This window comes from Mus musculus, chromosome 3 (genome assembly GCF_000001635.26).
Source record: "Mus musculus strain C57BL/6J chromosome 3, GRCm38.p6 C57BL/6J".
In the NCBI taxonomy this organism is placed as follows: domain Eukaryota; kingdom Metazoa; phylum Chordata; class Mammalia; order Rodentia; family Muridae; genus Mus; species Mus musculus.
In genome coordinates, this window is record NC_000069.6 from 152,236,982 (window position 1) to 152,261,634 (window position 24,653).

Below are 24,653 nucleotides of genomic sequence, written 5' to 3' on the forward strand. Positions count from 1 at the left end.
TTTTAATGCACAGGTAAATTTATTTTGATTTCACAACACGTTTCCCAGAAAATTAAATATAAAACCACCCAATATTAGAACATAATAAACTTTTATTTACAGACTGTGTTGTTAGGATCCAGGGTTACATGGTCTCACTATGTATAGTTCTGGCCGTCGTGGAACTCAGAAATCCACCTACCCCCATGTGTTTAGATTAAGGCATGCAACACTACACTTGACATTTACAGACTTATTTTTAAAGCTAGAAAATCACTTTTTACTAAATCTACTGATCGGTCCATTTTCATTGACAATGGCAAAAAAATCTCCAGTTTATTCATGCAAACTGTATATGTTAAGTCTTAGTTCTATAAATACGAAGCTTCTGTCTTAGTTCTGACAGAATGGGTACATTTATTTCCCTTTTCTGTCAGCTATGCTTTGACTTTGCACAGCATGGTAATGAACCTGATATGCATGAGAAGTTCTTAAGAGGAAGATTTGGGGAAAGATTAAGTCAGTTATAGTGGCACCTCTGGTCTCCTTTTTGGCCCCTCCACAGAGATGCAGCGAGAGAGAGAGTCCCAAGGACAGAGGGAAGCCTAGTAGTCATCCACTAGAAAAGAAGAAGGAGAAGGATGATTTTTTTTCCTATTTATTTCCTAATAAAACAAAGGATCAAAAAGCCAATTAGTTCTTACTTTCAATGGTAAGAATGCAGGTGCTCGCTGCTGAGCCTTTATTGTTGACTGCCTTACACATGTACTCTCCTCCATCTTCTGGGAAGGTTTCCGGTAAATACAGGCAGTAAGTTTCACCTCTTTCGATGTACTGATAGTCTTCTCCATCCTGCAGTATTTCTCCTTCAAACCACCATGTAATTTCCGGCTTGGGTTCTCCTGTTACTTTAACAGTAAATCTGACTGGCTCACTGTCTACAACTGAGGTATTTCTTAAAGGCTTTTTGAACCATGGAGCTCCTGATCTGGTTTGCTCTTCATCTTCAGTAGTGGAGCCATTAACAATGCTACCTTCTTCTTCCTCCTCATCTTCTCTTTTCTGTATTAAAATAAGTATATTATCAAGTTGACATTTTAGTAATAGAATTTTGAATGTAAAAAAGAGGAGTGTTGGGTAGCATGCATGATGCCCTGGTTTTCATTGACACAGAAAAGAGCAAGTTTACTGCCTAAACCGTTCCAGTGGCTTGCAAGCTACCTAGCCTATGACGTTTCTTAATTGCTTGCAGACATGTTCAGAGAACCATCTCCATTTATACATACCTTCTGTAATGCCGCATCGATTTCTTTCTGTTCAAACTGCATTCGTAGTAACTTTTGTTCTTCAATTCTTCTTTGTTCTTCCTCTTCTCTTGCCTTTGCCATTTGTTCAAACCTGGCTTTCATGTTCACCTTATGAGTAAAAGGAGACTCACTCTTCTTTGCAGGCCTTACATCAACATCATCGTCCTTTAAAAAGAATGGATGAAAGTTGTGTGCCAAGAAATTGATGTGTTCATGATTCAGTAATTTATAGGTACAAAGCATTGAACATATTTGGTTTGCTTTGTATTATACTGTAGCTGTTCAGGTTTTCAGGAAAATGAGTTGTTTTGAAACAATTTACAGTACTTTAGTCATACCTTAAAGGCTAGCATCTTATTGGACTCCTCACCTAGTCTGCCTAACTCCGGACTTCATTTAAGTCTTACTTTTTTATACACATACATACATACTTTCATAGAACATTAAACATGATAACTTTAAAATAAACTCTAACCACTACTACATAAGGAGTAGATTATCCTTGATGCTTCTGGAAATTATAGAAATGTGTAAATTTAAGGAAGTGGAGAAGTATCTGGACTGTGGGAAACTTGTGATGAGGGTGGGTTTTGTAAGCCAAGAAAATAGCCTATCAAAAAGTATCTAGAAAAAAGCCAGTTGGGTGGTAAATTATTAATCTTCGATACAGTGGTATAAACAGGTTAAATTGGTTTCAAAAGTCAACAAAATCAGGCTGGAGAGGTGACTCAGCAGCTTTTCTTCCAGAGTCCTGAGTTTAATTCTCAGCAACCACATGGTGACTCATAGCCGTCTATAATGGTGCCCTCTTCTGGCCAGTTATATATATATATATATATATACATACATTTATACATACAGTTATATGTATATATATATATACACATGTCTAACAAAACAGGAAAAGGTTGACAAAACCAAGAACTAGTCTTAAAATTTGCATGTAGGGCTGTTGTATCTGTAATACTTTGAGTATCCAGAATAAGGGCATATCCTTCTCAAACTAGAATTACAGGTGGCTGTGAGCTGCTCTGTGGATGCCTGGCAGAGAACCTTACTTAGTCCTCTGCAAGAAAACTAAATTAGTATTATGTGGTGTCAGGGCTTTCTGAATGCTAGGCACATACTGCCTACTAAGTTGTATTCACAGCCATAAATTCTTGGTCTCTAGAAAATTTACAATTTATCTTTTCATGGCACTGCGGGGGCGGGGGGGTCTGTATGTATAAAGTACCCCAATTAAATGGAAGTTAGAAAACAAACTGTAGATTGGGTACCTTTATAAGAAAATCTTGACTCATGGGTACATACATAGTTTGATCAGTTTGGTTTCTTGCTTTCCAAGATCACATTTTAGTTACACGTTCCTAAAACCCAGAGCATCAGGTAGTAGTTACATACCTACATGATGGTTGCTGCTTATTTACTGTCAAGTGATGACTAGTTGCCTGTGATGCTGTAGTTTGTTTTTAGAAAATGGGGCTGAAGAGGTGGCTCAGCTGGTAGAGTGCCTGCCTAGTATGCACAGGACCCTTAGTGTGATCCCAGCACCCCAGAAGTGGAAGTGAGCAGCACTCAAGGCCAGCCTGTGCTGAGACACACTGCTGTGTGAGTGGGTTAACAGTGGTTTGCTTTCATTACCATAAATCTTAATAAATGAAATATATGAAAGGATGGTCAAGCCAGTCCACTAATGGTATAGCTGGATCCTATAATGATCTCCCTTCTAAGATTCAGCATAAACTTTGTGCAAATTCATTCTTTGCATAGCTTCCTCTCAAAACCAGTCTCAAAAAGAGAAGAAAAGGGTTTGAATAAGCAAAACCTAGCTGAAAGGAATGTCAACTGTCAAAACATTGATACTATGTTTTCTAGAACCTTTAGAAAAATAAGCTGATGCTATAGGGAAGTAAAAGTTTTAAATGTAATGAGTGTCCTAGAGCATCGATATTAGATATTAGGATATTTGAACAACACGGTGAGTGACTCTTAAGACGCAGTAGAGCATTAGAAAATCAAATTAGGTTGAGAGTGAAGCTCCATTGGTAGAGTGAGTGTATAGCATGCATTAGTCCTCAAATGTGGCTAAGTCTTCATGGGAAGTGGAGGTGGGAAGGTGGTATTTGATGTCTGCCTGGGAAACAAGACTCTAAAGTCAAAGTCAAACACTATGTGCCTTTTAATGGTTAACCAAATAGGTGATAAAAAGTGCTATCAGAGTAGACATTGGAATTTTTAAATCAATTTACATAGGTGAATTAGACCTTGAAGTCTAGAATTTTAATTTTGATACTTGATTTGCAAACCCCAAACAAGACCTCACTATGTTACCCTGTCCTGGAACTCATGTCTACGGGGCTTGCATTAAAATCCTAAGTCTGCCTCCCAAGTACCTGGATAAAGGGTGCACCATCACTTCCATATGAACATTGGTACTTCTCAAAGGGGATTAGGAGATTCTAAAGGTTGGAGGGAAAGTCCATGGCTGGGGGTTGTTAACAGTTTACCTGCAGTTTTTTTAAAGCTCTTCACCTAATCCATGGTGGATAAATGAAATTTGACATCCTAATCTCACAAGTGAGAGCTAGAAGTAACACATCAAACATGGCAGCTTTATTACAGATTTTATAATGATGTCTACTGGCTTGCTTGATTTGATTGGTCTCATCCCAGCACTGGGGAGGCAGAGGCAGGAGAGTTTCTGAGATCGAGGCTAGCCTGGTCTACAGAGTGAGGGACACAGGACAGTCAGGGCAACACAGAGAAAAACCCTCTCTTGGAGGAAAAAAAAAAAAGACAGGGTTTCCTAGAGCCCTGTCCTTAAACTTACCTGCCTTTCCCAAGTGCTGAGATTACAGCAGTAAATCAGCATACCCAGTTTGAACTTCACTTTCCATGATGTTTAAAGATTCGATTTTAACTTAGCCTTGTACAGCACACCCAGTGAAAACTTACGTCCTCACTAGACGATGATTTTACTGCTTCCAGCTGTTACTCCTCAGTTTTACAACATGGACATACATCTCATGAAGCTCAGAACCAGTGTCAGACTTTGTTTGCCTTGCACAACAGTTTACAGTATTTTACCAGACCTGATTAAGCTAGCATCAGCTGGTTGCCCTAATGATGGGACAATAGTAAGGTCCTCAGCAACCATCTAGAAGGAATTTTTACTCAGTTTTGTTAAATTGGGTCTTACATGGGGTTGGTGGTGCAAGCCTTTATTCCCAACACTCAGAACACAGGGGCAGGTGCATCTCTGAGTTTGAAGCCAGCCTGCTCTACAGATGAAATTCCAGAACAGCCAGGGCGGCACAGAGGGGGCTGGGGAGGGGGGGAAGAACTCTTGAAAACAAATGTATTGCCAAGCATAGTAGTATGTATGTGCCTATAATCCCAGTCAGTGCTCAGGAGGTGGAAAGAGGAGAATCAAGATTTCAGAGTTATGCCTGCCTTGTCTTCCATTTCCTTCATCATGATTAGAAAATTCTTTAGTAACAGTATTTCTCTGCCTTAAAATGTTTAGTATAACACCATTATGGTGATTATACTATTATAGTTTCTGTGGGGTGAAATCCTTTCAACAGTCACAATGTACTTTAGTCCTTGAGATCTGTTTTCTAATCCCTCATAATAGTAGTTTTTGTCAGCTCCCATTGTCACTTAGTCTAGAATGTTCCTCTTACTGCAAAATTTTTTAATGTGAGAATGCTTTTCAAATGAGAAGGTAGCCTTGGACCCTAAAAGATAAATAATATTTCCACAGGTCTGTAAGAGGTAAAACCTTGCCTGCAGAAAGCATTTCAGAAGCAAAGGCCTGGGTAAAGCATGGAGTCTGGAATGGTGTAGAGAGGACACGTGGGGTAGGGAGCAAAGCATCAAAGGTCTAGAATGCTAAGTAAAGTTGGGCCATTGATGGCTTGGATCACAAGCCACTGTGGAAGGATTTTCTTCAAAAGGTAACCTGGTAGCATTAGAGGAGGCTATGACAGTGATACAGAGCTGTACCTATTTATTTCATGCTTAAATGCCTTAGCCTGCAAACCTCCAGGTACACTATGTCCAATATGAATTCATGGTAATAGGGAACATACAGCATAGTTGGTGGTTTTCAGTCATAGCCCTAGCTCACTTGTGTGTTCCTAGAACAATTGCTTGACCAACTATCACCCTGATTTACTTATTTCTACTGTTTGCTGCTATTCTATTTTTTTTTCTCCGTTCTGCACCCTCTCTATTCTCCCATCCCCATCCTTTTGGACTCTTGAGTCCTATATGAACCTAATGGACTTTTGCTATTTAGTTTCCAGATTATTACATATATACCAAAATGAACTGTAAATACTAGAATACATTTTAAGATCAAGATAATAAACACAACAGTAATATACCTCATGGAAGTTTTCTGCTTCTCGCTCTTTGATTTCAAGGTCAATTGCTCGCCTTTTTGCTCGCTCTTCTTCTATCTTTTTCTGTACTTCTTTTTCAGACAATTGTCCAATTTTTTCAAACTTGCTTTTTAGATTTTTAGCTTGAATTGAGCCACTCCTTTTTAATTTAATTAATTCTTCATATTCTCTACTCAACCCAAAGCTTTCATTTTCTTCTTCTTCCTTCAAAAGAGTAAGATTTCCAAATGTTGAGTATCAGCAAATTACAATAAATGTTCCCTCTTAATTTCTGTGTGTGAGGAAGTACAACGAAGCAGATGCCTGGAACTCATAGGACAACTGGAATCATGTGTATATGTACTATTTTAAGAGTTTTATTTCTGGGGCTGGAAAGATGGCTTAGTGGTTAAGAACACTGGCTAATCTTTCTAAGAATTTGAGTTCAGTGCCCAGCATTCACATCAAGGCCCACAGAATTTAACTCCAGTTTCAGGGGATCTGACATTCTCCTTTGGCCTCCACTAACACTGCTTGCCAGACATATACACAGGCAGAACACAGGAAATAAGTCTTAAATTGAAAAAAAAAAATCCTTATTATAACTTATAATCTTTCACATAAAGAAAGCCTTGAACAGCTTCTTTTTGGTATATTTAATTGCTAGGACCAATACTGTGTGCTTTGGACCCACAATTAGATACAATATTGGTTACTTAACTTTTTTATTTTCTATATAAATGCTTTGGCTGCATGATGTGTGTATGCCACATGCATGCCCTGAGCAGGTTAGAATCGGGCAGCAGATCCCCTAGAACGGAGCTCATGGATAGTAGTGAGCCGTGAGTGCTGGGATTGCATCTCAGTTCTTTGGAAGAACAGCTCTACTCTCCTGTTACATTGTGTTAAGACACTGTTCCCTACAAGGCTCACTCACACAGGAGAACCACAATTTAGTTATAGCAAATAAATCACTAAAAGGATCTTAACGTTGTCTTAAAAGTGTTTTCAGTATTATGTTGGGCCACATTCCTTGCTACACTCTACCAGGTCAGACATGGTAGCCTATATATGTGTCATAAATGTATGTCAAATATCCGTGTGATTAACAATACATCAAGGTAAAGCAATGTCGGGAAAATACTCAGAGCACTAAGTGAGCATTCTTACCTTTCCCATTTCTTGTCTCAGTTGTTCAAATTCCTGTTTCTCCATTTCTAGTTTATGCCTGCGTTCTTCCTCTGTTCGTCGTCTTTCTTCTTCCATTTTTTGTCTTAATAATTGTTCAAAATTAATTTCTAGTTTTCCAGGAGTAAGAGATTCTTGAGACACTGTTTTATAAATCTCTGGGGAATCATCATCTAATACCTATTTAAAATAAATATTTTTTTCAGAATTGTGCATACTAAAAAGTTATTCCTTCTAGACTGGGGTATCTGTGATATGGAGGATAACCATGTACATCAGTTCTCCATTGAAATGAACAAAACATGCTCCATTTTTATACATTGAATCATTTGAATCAGAAATTGATGTTCTTTAATCATATTAAAAATATTTTTGTTGGATTGAAGTGAATCTCCAAAATCATAGTCTTACTGAGTTACATCTGTATCGTCATAAGCTTTTATCAGAAAAAAGCAGTGCCATGATGCCATTTAATTGTGCAGTTTTGCTGCCAAGATGTTTTAAAGACATAATAGTTCATATATTCCTACAACTGCCAGTCCAGTTATAAATACATATATTTAACCCACTAACTTTATAAAATAGCATAGGATTACTATCCGTGGTTTGCACAGGAGGAACCAGAGGGAGTGACAGAAAAGTAACCTATCCAAAGCCACAAGTCCAGCTTCAGGATATTTCCAGTAAGATTATAATGTTCCACATGTGTGAAAGTGCCAGAGTGAAATCCTTCACTTTATATGCTACAAGACATTTGAAATGTGAATAATTAACAGACTGCTTTTTTGTAATTTTGTAACTTTATATGAATAAATTTGATTGTGACCATGGGCAAGCTACTTACCTCTCTTGAGCCTCCCTGTGGCAATTTTATTCTGGTTCTCTCTCGGGATTAAGTGAAGCTTGGAAATACTAAGTACACTGAGGTAGGCTCTCAACTGTAGGGTTTTAACTTTTTTTTTTTTTCTTTTTTTTGGTTTTTCGAGACAGGATTTCTCTGTGTAGCCCTGACTGTCCTGGAACTTACTCTGTAGACCAGGCTGGCCTTGAACTCAGAAATCTGCCTACCTCTGCCTCCCGAGTGCTGGGATTAAAGGCGTGCGCCACCACGCCCGGCCGGGTTTTAACTTTTTAAAAAATTGTTTATCTGTCTTATTTATTGGGGGGGGGGCATGCAGGTGTCAGAAGAAATTTTTCAGGAGTCAGTTCTTCCTTCCTACCATGAGTGGACTTACAGTAGGTCACCAGGCTTAGTGGTATCTTTATCTACCTGGGCCATCTTCCCAGTCTCCAATAACAGTTTTATTATATGATCACCTGAATACAGGCAGTCTCAAAATTAAAACTAGAACCTTTGCTTGTAAGCTATTGACAGCTGATATATTTTACCACGAAGAACAATTTAATTCTGTTTTTCTGTGTCCTGGAGATAAAAACACTTTGTTGAGATCTGAACTGTGGCCTGCAGACATGGGCTCACAGGCAAAAAAGCAAGCAAGTTAGGACTTGGTCCCAGCCAAGGAATAGCAACAGTGATATGGATTACAGTAGTGAAGTGAGAGTAAATCAGGGAGCCAGTTGGGCTGAGTGAAAAGCTGAAGGCATGTGTTTCAGGGTTCTGAGTTTCTGATTTGAGTGATTAAACAACGTACTTGGTAGAATGCCCAGAACAGGCAGGAACAAATGCTAGGCTATTTTATCAGAAGGCAATTAAAATGCAAAAAGGGGATGCAGGGCTGGAGAGATGGCTCAGTGGTTAAGAGCACTGACTGCTCTTCCAGAGGTCCTGAGTTCAATTCCCAGCAACCACATGGTGGCTCACAACCACCTGTAATGGGATCCGGTGCCCTCTTCTGGTGTCTGAAGAGAGCTACAGTGTGCTCATAAACATTAAACAATTCTTTGGGGGCTGGAGAGATGGCTCAGAGTTAAGAGCACTGACTGCTCTTCTGAAGGTCCCGAGTTCCAGCAACCACATAGTGGCTCACAACCATCCTTAACGAGATCTGACGCCCTCTTCTGGAGTGTCTGAAGACTACTACAGTGTACTTACATATAATAAATAAATCTTTTTTATGTTAAAGTGCTTTAAATTGATTCTTCGGATAACTATTTTACAAACATTAACATAATGTGGAAAGTTTTAACTTTTTGACAAATTAGATATCAATATGCAAGAAAGTATGTTAGGGGGCTGGAGAGATGGCACAGTGGATAAAAGCACTGACTGTTCTTCCAAAGGTCATGAGTTCAATTTCCAGCAACCACATGGTGGCTCACAACCATCTGTAAAGAGATCTGATGCCCTCTTCTGGTGTGTCTGAAAACAGCTACAATGCACTCATATAAATAAAATAAATCTTTAAAAAAAAAAGTTGGGTATTTTGAAGTTAGATAATTGTGAATTGATCATCTAATATAGATTGAATGGGATTAAAATGGCAAGGATGAAGGAGAAAAGGACAGCAGAGAAGAGAATGAAATGAGAGAAGGAGCAGAAAGCAGGGAAATGATAGGGGAAATTCCGTTTTGTTCTTTTTTTTTTTCCTGAGTCTTTTTCAAAGTTATTTATTTTATGTATATATGCTCTCTTCAGACACACTAGAAGAGGGCACCGGATCCCATTACAGATGGTTGTGAGCCACCATGTGGTTGCTGGGTTTTGAACTCAGGACCTCTGGAAGAGCAGTCAGTGCTCTTAACAGCTAAACCATCTCTCCACCCCACCCCTTTTTTGTTCTTGACACTGAGATCTGGCCTAAAGAAATGTATCTTTCCAGAGAGGGATGGCAGTTTCCAGCCTTGTAAGCTAGCATGGCATTAGTAATCATGTCTTTTCAACACCAACTGAAGCAAATGCTGACAAGTACCTGCTATTTGCACTCATCCTCTTCTACAGACTGCAGAGATGATAGGGTGGCTGTTCCTCCTCAGAGTCTAGTCACTTCATTTACATGCTCTACAGACAGAATCCTTGGGCTAGACTTGAGAGCTTATTAAGTAAAGTCCTTGTCTTGGAAACATGAGGATCTGAGTTGAGTCCCCAGAGCCCAAGTAAAACCAGGTGCACACCTGTAATCTCAGCACAGGGGAGGCAGAGACAAGCGGATTCCTCAGACTGCTAGCCAGTCCTGTCAGAGAATGGCATCCAAGGTTGTCTGGCTTCTCCTAGCTTGGGCAAGTACACATACCATACACACATGCTGAATTCCAAACCACTGTTGAGTTAGCTTTTGTCTTACCATGCTTCTCCTTGCTTCAGCAAATGCCGCCTTCTCTTCCTCTATTCTCCTTCGGGCCTCCTCCTCTGCTTTTCGTTTTTCGTCTTCTCTCCTTTGCCTTTCTATTTCCTCAAAACTGAGTTTGAGTTTTCCTGGGCGGTACTCTTTAAAAACTGTTTCTCTATCTTGGTTTTCATCCTCCTCATTTACCTAATAAAGAAACTATACATTACTAAAACTTGAGGCTCTTGGGCACAGGAATGGATTACTGGTAGAAAGGTATGTGGCTAGCAACTAGACAAGAGTATTATTTCAAAGCTCCCAGAATACTTCAGTTCCTTCTGGTGAATATTGCCCAGGTTGGCCTCTAACTCTTGACTGGTTCGGTAGTACAGGCTAGCCTTGAATGTGTGTTCTTCCTTCTTCACCCTCCTAAGTAGCTGAAATTCTAAATCTGTGCGCCTCAAGTGAAATTCACAATCTGACGTGAAAATGTCCTACAGCCATATTATTAAATACACTTTAACTTACACAGAAAGAAAAAACCATGCACTGAGTAATACATTTATATTAACTTAGTATACAATATTAAAAGTTCAAAGCATATTGGATAACATGCCCCAAAGTGAAAACGCAAAAAAATATTTACAAGTGAACTGTAATATACATACAGTTTCAAAACATGCCTTTTAGGACTTGGTGTCAGTGGTAGAGCACCTGTTTAGTATGTACTAGGTCCGATGCATAGTACTATGAAGATAGAACAATGAAATGAGGTAGCCCCATTTAGAGAGACCGCCTTGGATTGGCAGGAAGCATCAGTGGAGCACGTTGCCTCTCGTGAAAGGCAAGGTTAACAGATACTTGCCATGTGCCTTCTCGCCTCCTCAAAGGAACGTCTCTCTTCTTCTAAGCGTCGTCTCGCTTCCTCTTCCGCTTGCTTCTTGCGATTTTCTTGTCTTTGTCGTTCCAGTTCTTCAAAAGTTGATTTCAATTTTCCAGGAAAATGTGATTCTTTTTTGGCCTCTGTTTCATCATCCTATGCAAACAAACTTGTTACCCAAAGGGCAATTGTTAAACTAAACTTTTGATTTATTCTTGTAAAAAAAAATTACCATGACTAATGAAAGACATTTTGCTTCTTTGAGAACTCGGCACTCTTCTTCATATCTCATTTTATCTTCTTCATGGTTGGTTCTCCCATTTCCTTCTTCTCTGTCCAGGTCCTCAGGATCCTTTGTTTTTCCAGGTGTTTTGTATGATTTGGCAGGTACCACTGTTATAAGTAGTGAGTCATCTCCTTCCTATGTGTAAGATACATAATTAGCATCCATATCCTTAATAAAAATGTAGGTGGTAGGGTACTTCACCTCCATAAGTGGTGAATTACATTGCTGTCAAGGCTATAAAGGACAAAACAAAACAAAAAACAAAACAAAAAAAAAAAACCTTATTCTTAAACTCGTTACTATTAACTACATTTTTCTCTAAACTCACTATGCATGAATCAGTTTTACTGAGATCCACTGATGGCAGTTTCAAGGAGCAGTCTATGATTTGAAAGATAGAATTGATTTGCCTGGTTAAGTAACTTACTTTAGACACTCTACATTAATTGCACAAAAGGTGTTGTGCATGTGAGCATACTTCAAACCAATTTGATGGTGGATAGTTTATGGTTAAACAAACAACAAAGTTTACTCCATGATCTGCTTCTCCATCCAAGCTTTTCAGTACTTAATAAAGTAGTGTTTAATGAAAAAAGCCATTGAATATTCACCCAAGTGATGTACTAACACTCACAATATAGATAAAACTGTAAAGCATTTATCCTATTAATGATTAAAACAAATTCTTGGGTTTCTTTGTTGAGACAAGGTCTCTCTATGTAGTTCTGACTATCCTGGAACTTGCTATGTAGACCAGGCTGGCCTTGAACTACAGAGATGCACCTGCCTCTGCCTCCTTAATGCTAGAATTAAAACCCTGCACCACTACACATGGCTAAATGCATTCTCAAAATCGATTTTAATTGGTTTTATTACAAATTTATCGTTATCTCTTAACTTTTTTCAAAAATAAAGATTATAAAGTATAACATATGCCCCTAAATTAAAATTTTTCCAACTTTTGTATCATAATTTTAGGCACACCATCAAATTGGTTGGCTGGATTTTTAACTTTGCTAGTTAACTGGGCTGTTTTTATGGCTGGACATTCCTTCATTGTAGTACACACTCCTCTCTACGCTAGTATGTGAAAACCAGAACATGAGCTCTTAGGGACTGTGAGGAAAGAGGACAAATGGTGGAAAGTAAAATCCCTTTTAAAATGTCAGCTTTCAGCAGCTTTAGATGTTAGTTCAGGAAACGTGTGTCCCTAAAAGACTCGTGGACGCGGTCTTCATGGCCCAGCCGGGCAGGCAGAAGCATACTTTTCTTTGAACTACTTGTAAGAGTCAAAGTATACTCTTGCCTTTGCAAACCATTGACTTTTGTTATTGTGATATTTATACTCAGTAGTGAAGTAAAAGCCTCTACGTGTCTCTGTGAACCAGGTATTCAGTGAATGTTCATTAAAGGAAATGTCTGTTACCTCTGATGCGGACTCGGTTCCCGTATTGTTTATGTCCTCAATCTATTGAATGAGAATTTCATATCGTTACATTACGTTGAATCTCTGCTTGATGCTTTTAAACATACATCTGAAAAGTAATTTATCCATGGCTTGTGGTAAAACTTCAACTTGACTGTGAGCTTACAAGGAATGAATTTTAACTTAGTAGCAATTTAAAGTGAGATATAAAAAGGTGCCCTCCATCCTCTTGCCCCTGAGATAGTAGAAGGAAGATTCATCCCAAGCAATCAAATAGTGGTGACCCTCTTTCTTTTCTTTTTTCTCTTTTCTTTCCTTTTCTCTTCTTTTCTTTCTTTTCTTTTCTTTTCTTTTCTTTTCTTTCTTTCTCTCTTTTCTTTCTTCCTCTCTCTTTCTTTCTTCCTCTCTCTTTCTTTCTTTCTTTCTTTCTTTCTTTCTTTCTTTCTTTCTTTCTTTCTTTTTCTTTCTAATCTTTTATTGAAAGAGTATTTCTCTGTGTAGCCCTGGCTGTCCTAGAACTCTCCTTGTAGACCAGGCTAACCTCAAATTTACAGAGATCTGCCTGCCTCTACCTCTTGAATGCTGGGATTAAAGGCATGTACAACCACACCCAGCCTGTGACCCTATTTCTTATCAAAGATATCCGGCAAGAATGTAACTGATACAATAATAAAGTATGGTAGAAATATCAGGTAGATTTTACAAGGAGGATAGTTCTGGTACTTATAATATGTTCTCATACTGAATTAGGGAAAGGCCATCATTTGAAGCACACTTCTTTGAAGCTGAAGAAACATTGGGTTAGCTTCATGGGCAGGCTGGTACCTGAGCAAAATGCTGAGAGAAGATAGGTGATTCTAACAATGCAGTGTCTGAACTCTCAGGAAAAGGAAACAGAAGCAACAGACAAGTAAGAACTTTTATGAAGTTAAAGTTGGACAGGATAACTTCTGCAAGTCTAAACTCAGCCTCACCTATATGTCAAGCTCCAGGCCAGCCAGGGCTACATCGTGTCACCATGTCTCAAAAATAGAACAGTAAAGTTTAAAGTACAACAGTTCATTACAAAATAAACTGTTTTCTAATGAACAGTCAAGTAATTCAATAAAAAAAGACCCAGGAACTCTGAGAAGCCAGACAGTGAGAATACAGGAAAGAGAAAGAGCTCTTTAAATCTAAGTTTCTTATCTCCTACAGCTTTTCTAGGCCCTGGTCTGTGGGCCTTTAATTTTTTGAAGCTTACATTTCTGTTGCTGTTGCTTTCTTTTACTTTTGTTCACTTTAAACCACCACAAGGCAACAAAAGATACAGTCGTGTGTTTTTTTCAACAAACATGGAAAATGATACATTTATTTGAGGGGTGCTATGCTACTAGTGTAGTCAAGAACAGACGTTCACATTCAGTTATTGCTGACTTTCACAAGTTAACATTACATAACTGTTTCTAAACTTTTTTTTTCTTTATGTAAAGCAAATTTGTTTCTTCCTCAGATTTCTTTCCCTGCCTCTTCTCAAGATCCCATCTCCCACCAAGACCATCTCTGTGTCAAAAGGATGGACTTAATTTTGTCCATCAGGTATCTTCAGAGTTAACCAGATAATTCACCTACAGGGTTTTCCAATGAAATTTTTTTATTCTAATATCTAATATACAAGGTATATTCCTTTTAAAGTCTTTGTAAGATCCTGCAATCTTAGAATTGGCAATTATCTTGGTGATCACTTTAACCTTTCTGAGCTCAGGAACACCTCTCAGCACGGTGGGTTGTATTGGTAAACTGTAAACAAACATTACACCATACTCCATGAAGTCATGTTAAATTTGAGTGGAAAAGGTACTTCTATTTCAGAATTAGACTTTCCATATTTATAAGAAGAAGTTACTATTACTACATTGCTGTGGTACTCTTAATTTCTTAGGGCTAAAATATTATTAGCCAGGGTTCTATGGCACCCTACATACAGCAAGTGTTTGCTGTAAACACACTGACTTTTTTTTTTCATGAATATACGTGTGTGTGTGTGTGTGTGTGTGTGTGTGTGTATGTGTGTTTTTAATTTACTTTTGAACATCCAGTCTTTATTATAGTCAGGCTCACTGAAAGTATAGAAGACTGAAAGATATTTTATATATATACATGGTATACTGTATTAGATGTCACAATTTATATACTTCAGGATTGTTTATAATCTTGATATAACTATAATCTTAACTCCTATATCTACATGCTTAAAATTTTGAGTTAAATATAATATAAACATTTAATAATTCTCATTTTATAATTTGACTTCCTTATAAAGTTTCACTACAAAATGAATGTTCACCTTTAATCACTACAACCTAGAGGCAACCCTGAAGTCCATGGCGTTCTTCAGATAAGGCTATAAAGCAAAGTGTAGGAAATTCTCAGTCTTCTTAAGGTTAATGCAGCATACATCATTCACCAGCAAACAAGGAGCTGCTGTGTCCCAGCAGAGGTTATTTGCAAAATTGAAGTTAATGGATTTTTCGGGCATGCAATAATGCCTTATTTGCATTATCACTTTTCTCTTTAGAAAACAATAAAGATGAATGGAGCATAGCACATCAACTTAAAGGAGTAGAGAGGCTGCTCAGTGGTTAAGACACCTCTGCATCTCTGTGTTCTCAGGACCTGGCTTTGGTTCCTAGCACATACATGATGACTCAGAACTGTCTGTAACTCCAAGCCCAAGGGATTCAATGCTTTCTGACCTCTGTGGACACTGCATGCCCATGGCACACGAGCATATAGGGCAGCACTTAGAAATGCTGCTATTGAAAAGCCATAATTGTGCTTTGTAATTATAATTTATGTGTGAAAATGTCCTAAAGCTTTATAAAACTCTCAAAGATACCAAGAAAAGTTGGGAGTATAGTCAGTTTAAGGAATGTAGAAATAATTAGTAAGATTATACAGAATAAAATATCACTCCTAAGATAGGCCCATTCTGCCCATACTACTGGGCAACGGACGTGAATATTTTCCTTTCAGATAATATTTTTAGGCTAGCCACTATTAATAAGTTTATACTGTACTAAGTATTTTAATTCAGCAACATCCTGATTAGTTCTCGTTTGTTCTGTTAGTTACAGAAATAACCCCCAGTGTAGCATTTAGCACCTACCTGCTCCGCTCTTTTTGCTAATTCGCGCTGTATTTTCCTCTTTTCTAACAGATCCTGCTCAATTCTGCGTTTTCTTTCTTCTTCTGTTCTCTTTCTTTGTTCTTCCTGTCTGTGTTTCTCCATTTCATCGAATTTACCTTTAACTGTCCCTAAACACACACACAAACAAAACAAAAAAAAACCCTTGGATATTTGGTCATGTTTCTTTCTCTTGCAATCTCATTTAGTTCTCAAGGCTCTCACCTGTTAGCTTTGGGACATAAGCCTTTTCTATTTTAGGAGAACTTTCTTCCTCATCATCAGAAGCAAGCATTTCTTTAATCTAGGTGGTTGAATAAGTAAATATGAACACGTTTCAAAATTAGACTAGATTATACTAGAATAGCCCCTCTGCCCCACACTGCAGAAGAACCCTCTAGGGTCCCGTGGGTTCCTGAAAGCACCGACAATGCTAAGTCCTGTGCATGCTGTTTTTCTTGTATGAAAAATATATACATATAAAACAATATATATTCGGCACAGTAAGAGACAAAGAACAAATAATTATAAAAGGATAGTTATAAAAGTATACTGTAATGGAATGCATGTAAAGCTTCAGTTTGCCTCTGGGCTGGATGGTTTGGACCATGGTTGACTGCAGGCAGCGTAGGCAGCGAGGGACCGCAGACAGGGACAGGGGAGCACACGGAAGTCAGCTCACAGACGTGAAAAGCAGTGTTAACCGTGGTCTATATGAAATGTTAGTGGGAATAATGCATAAATATGAAGAGCGTGAACATTTTCACAAGAATAAAATAAAATGACCTCCTGCTTTCTCCTGTTCCATTCTCTCTCTCTAATATATTGTTCTTTTCTTCTTTGCTTTTCGTCTCTAGATCGCCTTTGATTTCTTTCTTCCCTGGCCCTCTGCATGGCTTCAAACTTGTCCTTTACATCTCCCTTGCCAAGCTTTGGCACATAGGACTTAGGGACAGGTTTACATGAGGAAAGCAGAATCTTTGTGTTAGAAGAAAAGAAAGAAAAGAAAGTTTAAAAAGAAGAAATTAGGCAAAGATTAAAAACAAGATACAATATTTATCAAAAGATAGAAATGAGTTTCAACCCTTTATTTGGATCATCACAGCCTGATTAGATATTCTCTAAAACTTAAGTCAAACTTACAGAAAATATGAGTGCAGAAATTTTATTAAATCAAAAAATTTTCAGAAATGAAACCCCAGTTAATGTTAGCTTTTTACTGAGGCTGAAGGACAGTAAAATATAAAAATCAGATATTGAACTCTAGCTAAAAAGTCCATTTTTTTCCATCCTATTATTAAAGATTAAAATTAACACCACTCCCTTAGAAATTAAAAAGGTCAGTAAAGTGTATGAATTTTGATTGGGTTTTTGAGGTAAGTCCATACTGCAGGCAGCACTGTCGTTGTCATAGCATAGGCAAAGCTGAAGGCCAGTTCAACCCCACAAGAGATAAGTCGTGTCTCCTGTCGCACCACCTGTGTGCAACTTCCAAAAAACCCATTAAAGTGTGCAGGGTGGCTACACCAACTACATAGACTAGGCTCTAGAAGGAAAACCCCGAAGAAAGTAAGTCTAATGGGAGACTAGAGAAATGGTTTCCCTGTTCTAAAACTAGTAATGCAGATTCTTCTCATCTTATTTAGAAGTTTGTGAAAGAAATTTCTGTAAATAAAATTGAGTGTCAGAATGCCAAACTCTCTGTCCTAACGGTCTACCACAGATCATGTGGCACAGATCATGTGGCAGATCTGGCCCTCATAGTCTCTTAGTTTGTCACTTTTGAGTGTCAGCATCTGGGATCTCTCAATTCTCAGTAACCATAGCCAAGAAACTGAAAGGGGAAAAGAGAGGACTCCTACTGCAGTTTTTAGAAGATGCTAAGAGTCCTCCTCCTAAAACTGAATTATCGGGCTGGTGAGATGGCTCAGCGGGTAAGAGCACCCGACTGCTCTTCCGAAGGTCTGGAGTTCAAATCCCAGCAACCACATGGTGGCTCACAACCACCCGTAATGAGATCTGACTCCCTCTTCTGGAGTGTCTGAAGACAGCTACAGTGTACTTACATATAATAAATAAATAAATCTTAAAAAAAAAAAACTGAATTATCACCTCCAAAGGTTCAAGCCTCATTAACACAGCATTGAAGGAGTCATTTCTAAGACCACTGCAGCCTTGCAGAGATTCAGAACCCAGATCAAGTAGTGACCCACAACCGTGTACAAACTGAATCTTCTCTCTTTGTGCATCTTGATATTTGTAATAAGGTTACAAACACCTAACTGTGACCATTCCCACAATCCCCAGTTAAACATGTATTATTACATTACAGCTCTTCCTCCCTTTCCAAGTCTCTTCCTGCCTCTCTCCACCCCACTTACACACACACACACACACACACACACACACACAGAGAGAGAGAGAGAGAGAGAGAGAGAGAGAGAGAGAGATTTACTTACCTCTGCCTTTTGCGAAACGTCATTCATGTTTGCTATATGTGGTTATGTGGTTTGGGGCTGAAGCCTTGTATATTTTTGTACCTGAAAATAATAATAATGATGATGATGATGTTGCTAAGTGTGGTAGCACACACACCTTTATTCCTAGCACTTGGAAGGCAGAGACAGGCAGATCTCTTTGAATTTAATGCCAAATTGGTCTGCATGGAAAGCTTCAGGCCAGCCAGAGCTACAGAGTGAAACCCTGTCTCAGACAAACAAAAGACAATAAAGCCGGGCGTGGTGGCACACACGCCTTTAAGCCCAGCACTTGGGAAGCAGAGGCAGGTGGATTTCTGAGTTCAAGGCCAGCCTGGTCTACAAAGTGAGTTCCAGGACAGCCAGGGATACACAGAGAAACCCTGTCTCGAAAAACCATAAATAAATAAGACAATATTGTATATGAATTTTAATGACCTTCCCTTTGATATATTTTATCAATATAAGCTTTTAAAGATACAATTTGTATATATTGTAATATTGTAAATTGTATAGATACATATATGTGTAATTTATATTTTAAATTTTAATATATTTATATAGGAATATATAAATTTTGTATTTCACTTCAGAAGTTCAAATAAGTAGTTGTGATAATCTTCAGCTCCTTTAAGACTATATACAGAGAATAAAAGGTTCATGGTTTAAAAAGCCCAGGAAAGTGTATATAGTCCTGAAGAGCTTAAGGAGCCCTCAAAGGCACCTGGCAAATGTGTACTGTGGACTTACTCAGTAGACTATACTATAAGCACCAGATAGCTTGAGAATAGTTTGACCAAGCTTCATTTAAATTCATCCTTTTTGTTTCCTGTAATCCGACTCTTTTAAATATGAACACACTTTGATCATAATAGAGCCTTTAAAAATGTCCCTTTCAAGCCAATGGTTGTGATGGTGGTGGTGGTGTAATCTTTAGTTACACTGAATAACAGCTCATTGTATGTGGATCCCTTCACCCAACGAAAAAGATTTTGGTTACATCTCTTACAAAAAACAAAAAACAAACAACAAAAAAAAAAAAACCCAACCCAAAACTGATGTTAAACATCAACATGCAGGCCTTTAAATAGCAATACTTTTCAAATCCCTCAGAATAAATACCAAGTCATGATTGCTGGATCACATTGTAAGACTGTGTTTAGCAGCTGGGTGATGGTGAACATCTTTAATCCTAGCACTCGGGAGGTAGAAACAGACAGATTTCTGAGTTTGAGGCTTGCCAGGACAGCTAGGGCTACATAGAGAAACCCCATCTCAAAAAACAAAACTACAGCACTAACCAGAAAGTGTGTTTAGCACAGTCAAAGAACAAACTGACTCTCAAAGTGGGGCAAGTGGTTGCGTCCCACTAGCAATGGAGGAGAATCTGGGTTGGTCCACTCTTGCCTCTCACTTGATGCCCAGTTCTGGGTTATGGTTATTGTTGTGCTGAACGCTATCTCGTCTTAGTTGGCATTTTTCTGATAACATACTATACGTTTTCCCACATGCGCACTTTCCACGTGCACATCTTCTTTAGGAAGGTGCCTGTAGTCTTTGTTGCTTTGGGGGAGAGTTATTTTGTTCTGTGTTAGAGATAAGGTCTCACTATGTAGCAAAGGCTGGCCTAGAACTTTCCATTCCCTCCAGTCTACCACCTGAATGCTGGGATTAAAGGTGTAGGCACCACCCCCACAATATAATCATCCTTCATTGATAGTATAAAAACAGAGGACTGCATTCATTACACAGTGCTTGTTAAGCACCTACTGTGTGTGAGGCTCTCTCTGGTAGATGCTAAAGAATGGAGCCCCGAAGAGACAGGCACTGCCCCTATGTCCTGATCTTAGTAAATGCCTTGAAACAAGTAGTCAGTCTACTTTCTTTCTGTCTCATAAGATTTGAACCAGCTCTCGGGCAGAACTGGGGAGCAGCATATATAGCTAGTGGCCCCATTGTGCACTCATAGTCTGTACTGCTCTTATTCCCAGACCCAGCGCACTTTATGCTCCCTGCCAAGGTTGCAGGGGATCAGGTGCTCTCTGGAGCTTCCTTCCCACTATAGTTAAAATAAATTCCATCAGAGAAAGCTTTCAGCATTCATGCAAAAACTGACAAGCCTGAAAGACCTTTTCTTGTTCAATTTCTAGCATCTTCGTGGGCGTCCCGGGGCACATGTAGCATGCGTGCTTGTTTGTGCATGCACCTATGTACTCACATGCACACATGTCTAAGTTTAGAGGTAGAGACAGTCTTTTATTGAACTCAGAGCTCACTGACTTCGCAAGGCTGGCTAGCCAGTGAACTCCAGGAACCCACCTGCTTCTCTCCCCAGTGCTGGGTTTGCAGATGTCTGTGCGCTCAACTTTTTATGTGGGTGCTAGGGATCGAAACTCAAGCCTTCACATTTGTTCAGCAAATGATTCACTGCCTGAGTCATCTCTAGAGCCCCCTGTTTCCATTCTCACTATAAACTACCTGAGCAGGACTTTTAAATCAATCTTTTGGAAACCTCAAATTCCAAATATCATGCATCAATCATGCACAACATTTTGGTACAATAATCACATCTCAACAGTGAGGTAGTTGTGACAGTCTTTGTCTCATTTTTACCATCTTCCTCTTTGAGCTTCTGTATAGTACCAGCCAACAAATACGTCCCCGAGCAGGGACTTGCTTTCTAGTGCAGAGGCGCTTATTGCAGCATAACTATGCTTACCAGTTCACGGGTTTTCTAGCTCACAGTATTCATAGATGGCCTATAACACTGATAGTATCCATTCAACAATTCACTTTTCTCCAGAACTTTGGCAACTGTTTTAAAATTATCAACTCCTTTTCAATCGGTGCCAAGGTTCAATGAAAACATAGTTACCATCTCTGCTATAGGGAAAATATTCTAATTTAGCTTCTGTGACATGTTTAACTACTACAAATTATCAGAATAATAACTTTATACATTCTTGGTAGAGTTTTAAAGTTCCACAGTAGTGCTTGGCAATGATTCTTTTGCTCTGAGTCTCAAGAGTCAGGAGTCTGCTCTCACCCAGGTTCTAGCACAGCCCTTCCTCTCTGTCTTTCTTTTCCCCCTAGGGTCTATTCCTGAGGGTACTGGTAGCATAGTGCCCCATGGGAAAGAGACCTGACACCAGATGGTCATCTTCTGGCCCTCACACACACACTAAAGCACACCCTACTCCCACTCACAGTGATCTCTAAAAGCAAGGTAAAACAGATAAACATGGATCCTGAAGAGCTGGTTCAGCACTCATACACTGTCTGTGGCTACAGAGGACCTGGGTTCACTTCCCAGCACCTGCCTGGCTGATTTCGGCCTATCTGTTAACTATAGTTCCAGAGGCTCCAACGCCCTTTTCTAATTTCTGCAAACACCAAGCATGCATGTGGTGCACAGACATGCATGTATAGGCCAAATGCATGTGGAATACAGACATGCATGTGTAGGCAAAATGCCTAGACATATAAAATAAATCTTCAAACTAATATATGTATCAATTCAGAAGTGTTCTCCGAGCATCTTTCTATAGTCTGTTAGGATATTTCCATGGTTCTATTATACAGTGACAAACAGGAGACGCTCTCACAGATCCGAAAGTCTAATAGGATACAGTATAGCTATAAAAAATATAAGGGTCTCATTAAAAGTATTTATTCACTTATTTGTGTATGAGTGTGGGCATAGGTTTGAAAACCTCTTTTATATCTGGCCTAACAAGAGAATACATTCTTATATCTGCTTCTACATTCAAAATACTACGACATGTCATCTTAATCGAAATTTATAGAGAAAACATGACCTCACACAGGTTGCATAACTGCATAAGGGTGATGGATGTCCTTAGCCATACGGAACAGGTCCTGAGACCACCTTTTGAGAGTCACTGAACTTAAAGAAAAAGAGCACGCTATCAAATCAAGTCAATTCCCATTCTAGAAAGTAAAGATTTAGGCTAAGATCTCATTATATTTAGAATGCTAAAGGAAAATTTGCTTAAACTCATTTTGTAACCCAGTAACTGAATACCAGATGACTTTCTATCTAGGAGCATAGAAGTCTTTTTTTTTTTTTTTTTTTTTTTTTTTGGGTTTTTTGGTTTTTCGAGACAGGGTTTCTCTGTATAGCCCTGGCTGTCCTGGAGCTCACTTTGTAGACCAGGCTGGCCTCGAACTCAGAAATCCGCCTGCCTCTGCCTCCCGAGTGCTGGGATTAAAGGCGTGCGCCACCACGCCCGGCTCATAGAAGTCTTTCTGACTCTACTGTTAAAGTGACTTTTGCACTCTGAACAGCCAGGTGCAATATCTATAGCTGCCATATGGGGGCAGCAGCAGCATAACAATGCCATCCTGTGAAGTTCTGAATGTAATCCCAGGCAAAGCCCTTGAACAGTCAAGGACAAGAGCTGCAGAAATGGCTCAGCTGCCCTTCCAGAGGACCCAGGTTCAGTTCCCCGCAAGCATGTGGCAGGTCCCAGGCATCTCTCACTTGCTGTGCTGGTACGGTTCTCGGACACAGCAAGAAAAGAAACCTTCAGAACAGAACTGGTCAGCACGCTAGGTTTAACACTTCTTATAGACCTTATTCTGCGTGTGTATATATTTGTAACTTTGAATTCAGTCTTGTGTGTGCCATGCACGTGTGTGTCAGAGGACAGGTCCTCGGGCAGTCCTCACCTCTACTTTGTTTAAGGTGGGTTTTCTGGCTGGCTGCTGCATGTGCCATATACTCCCTGGCCCATGAGCTTCAAGGATGGGCTTGCCTTGTCTGCTTCCCGTCTCCCTTTAGGAGTTTTGGGGGTACTGATGCCAAGATCTACCATAGCTTTATTTGGGCTCTGGAGATTTGAACACTGGCCTTCAGGCTTGCACACGCTTGCACATGCTTGCACACTAACTGAACAGTCTTTCCAGCTCTCAGCTCATTGTTTCCCAGGCTGTATGAACTCAGGGCTTCACATGTATGAACTCAACCACCAAGCTGCCCTCTTCCCCTCCCTGGAATAACTTGTCCTCAGACCTGTGGTTAGCCTCTCCTTTTCCCCTGTCTTCCTTCACATTTTACATATGCAACCAAAGCATTTCAGCAGCAAACAATGTGCAAAACAAATCTGAAATCAAATGGTGATCGTATTGTTACATAATCTCAGGAGAGCAAAACTGTCCAGACAGTGGCAGCCAGGCAGGTTCTCTTCACTGAATTCAAGTAAATTCTTTGTCTTAGGCCCCTACCTCCCTGGCTCCCTGCCTCCCCCCTCCCTCTGGTGCACAGATGCAGGGATGAGGGCTGGCCTCTGACTTCTCCTCCCACCCCACCCCACTTTTTTTCTTTTCTTTTTTTTTTTTAAGATTTATTTATTTATGTGAGTATACTGTAGCCTTCTTCAGAGACACCAGAAGAGAGCATCAGATCTCATTTCAGATGGTTGTGAGCCACCATGTGGTTGCTGGAAACTGAACTCAGGACCTCTAGAAGAGCAGTCAGTTCTCCTAACCGCTGAGCCATCTCTCCAGCCTCTTTCTATTTCTTTCCTTTTTTTTTTTTTTTTTAAGGTCTCACTTTGTAGCACTGGCTGGCTTAGAACTCTCTTTGTAGATTAGGCCTGTCCTGGTTTGTAATTTACAATCCTCTTGCTGCATCCTCCCCAATGTGAGATCACAGTGTCTACTGCCAGGAATGGCTTTGTTGGAACTTTTAAATGAAAAAGTTAAGTATGTAAATAAATGTTAAATAAGTGTTAAACGTTAAAACCTAAGTCTTTGAAAGAAACAATGAATTTGTTTTGAACTTCATAAAGTTTAAGGATAAATGTTTATCAATTTTCACTTGTATAAAAACATAGTCAGCTATAGCAAGTGCAAAGCCATTGCAGCACTAGGGATGCTGAGGCAGAAGACTGCTGTGAGCTTCAGGCTACACAAGACCCTGGATCAAAGGAAAAGAAAAGAAAAACTTACATATAACCGTCCCTCATTTAATTCATGAAAATGACTAACAGGTAGGATGGCGCATGTCTAGCTCAGCCTTCAGAAGAATGAGGTAGGAACCACAGGTTCAAGGCCAGTTAGGACGATACAGCTAAGGCTGTATTTTGGTAAAAGGAAAGCAAAAGTACATTATAAAGTCTGTCAGATCCTTCACCACAGCTCAAAAGCAGGAAACTGGATCTTACCGTCCTGGTGTCCTCCTGTTGCTGCAATAAAACCCTGACTAAAACCACGGCGGGCAGGGAAAGAATCGATCTGGCTCATATCTGCCACTGAAGGGAAGCAGCGCAGGAGCACAAAAAGGGCGGGAGTGGGAGCTCCGGAAAGAA

General features: G+C 39.4%; 1 protein-coding gene across 13 annotated transcripts in view; it reads right to left on the reverse strand.

Moving 5' to 3' along the window:
- The window catches only part of Nexn (nexilin), a 29,369-nt gene continuing 4,716 nt past the window's right edge, over window positions 1-24,653 (reverse strand). For 4 of the 13 annotated variants that reach the window (XM_006501993.4, XM_006501990.4, XM_011240214.3 and 1 more), the window contains 13 exons: window positions 18,304-18,384; window positions 16,631-16,822; window positions 16,070-16,148; window positions 15,827-15,975; window positions 12,679-12,720; window positions 11,199-11,387; window positions 10,952-11,122; window positions 10,105-10,293; window positions 6,845-7,042; window positions 5,678-5,899; window positions 1,266-1,451; window positions 684-1,041; window positions 75-598 (listed from right to left, as the gene is read on the reverse strand). In XM_006501993.4, coding sequence (XP_006502056.1) covers window positions 585-598; window positions 684-1,041; window positions 1,266-1,451; window positions 5,678-5,899; window positions 6,845-7,042; window positions 10,105-10,293; window positions 10,952-11,122; window positions 11,199-11,387; window positions 12,679-12,720; window positions 15,827-15,975; window positions 16,070-16,148; window positions 16,631-16,822; window positions 18,304-18,330 — 2,016 coding nt within the window. In that variant the 5' untranslated portion in view covers window positions 18,331-18,384 and the 3' untranslated portion in view covers window positions 75-584. Of the gene's footprint in view, window positions 599-683; window positions 1,042-1,265; window positions 1,452-5,677; window positions 5,900-6,844; window positions 7,043-9,732; window positions 10,294-10,951; window positions 11,123-11,198; window positions 11,388-12,678; window positions 12,721-15,826; window positions 15,976-16,069; window positions 16,149-16,630; window positions 16,823-18,303; window positions 18,385-24,653 lie in introns of those variants that run through there. The other 9 variants (XM_006501996.4, XM_030252783.1, NM_001357206.1 and 6 more) reach the window with 8 other exon arrangements.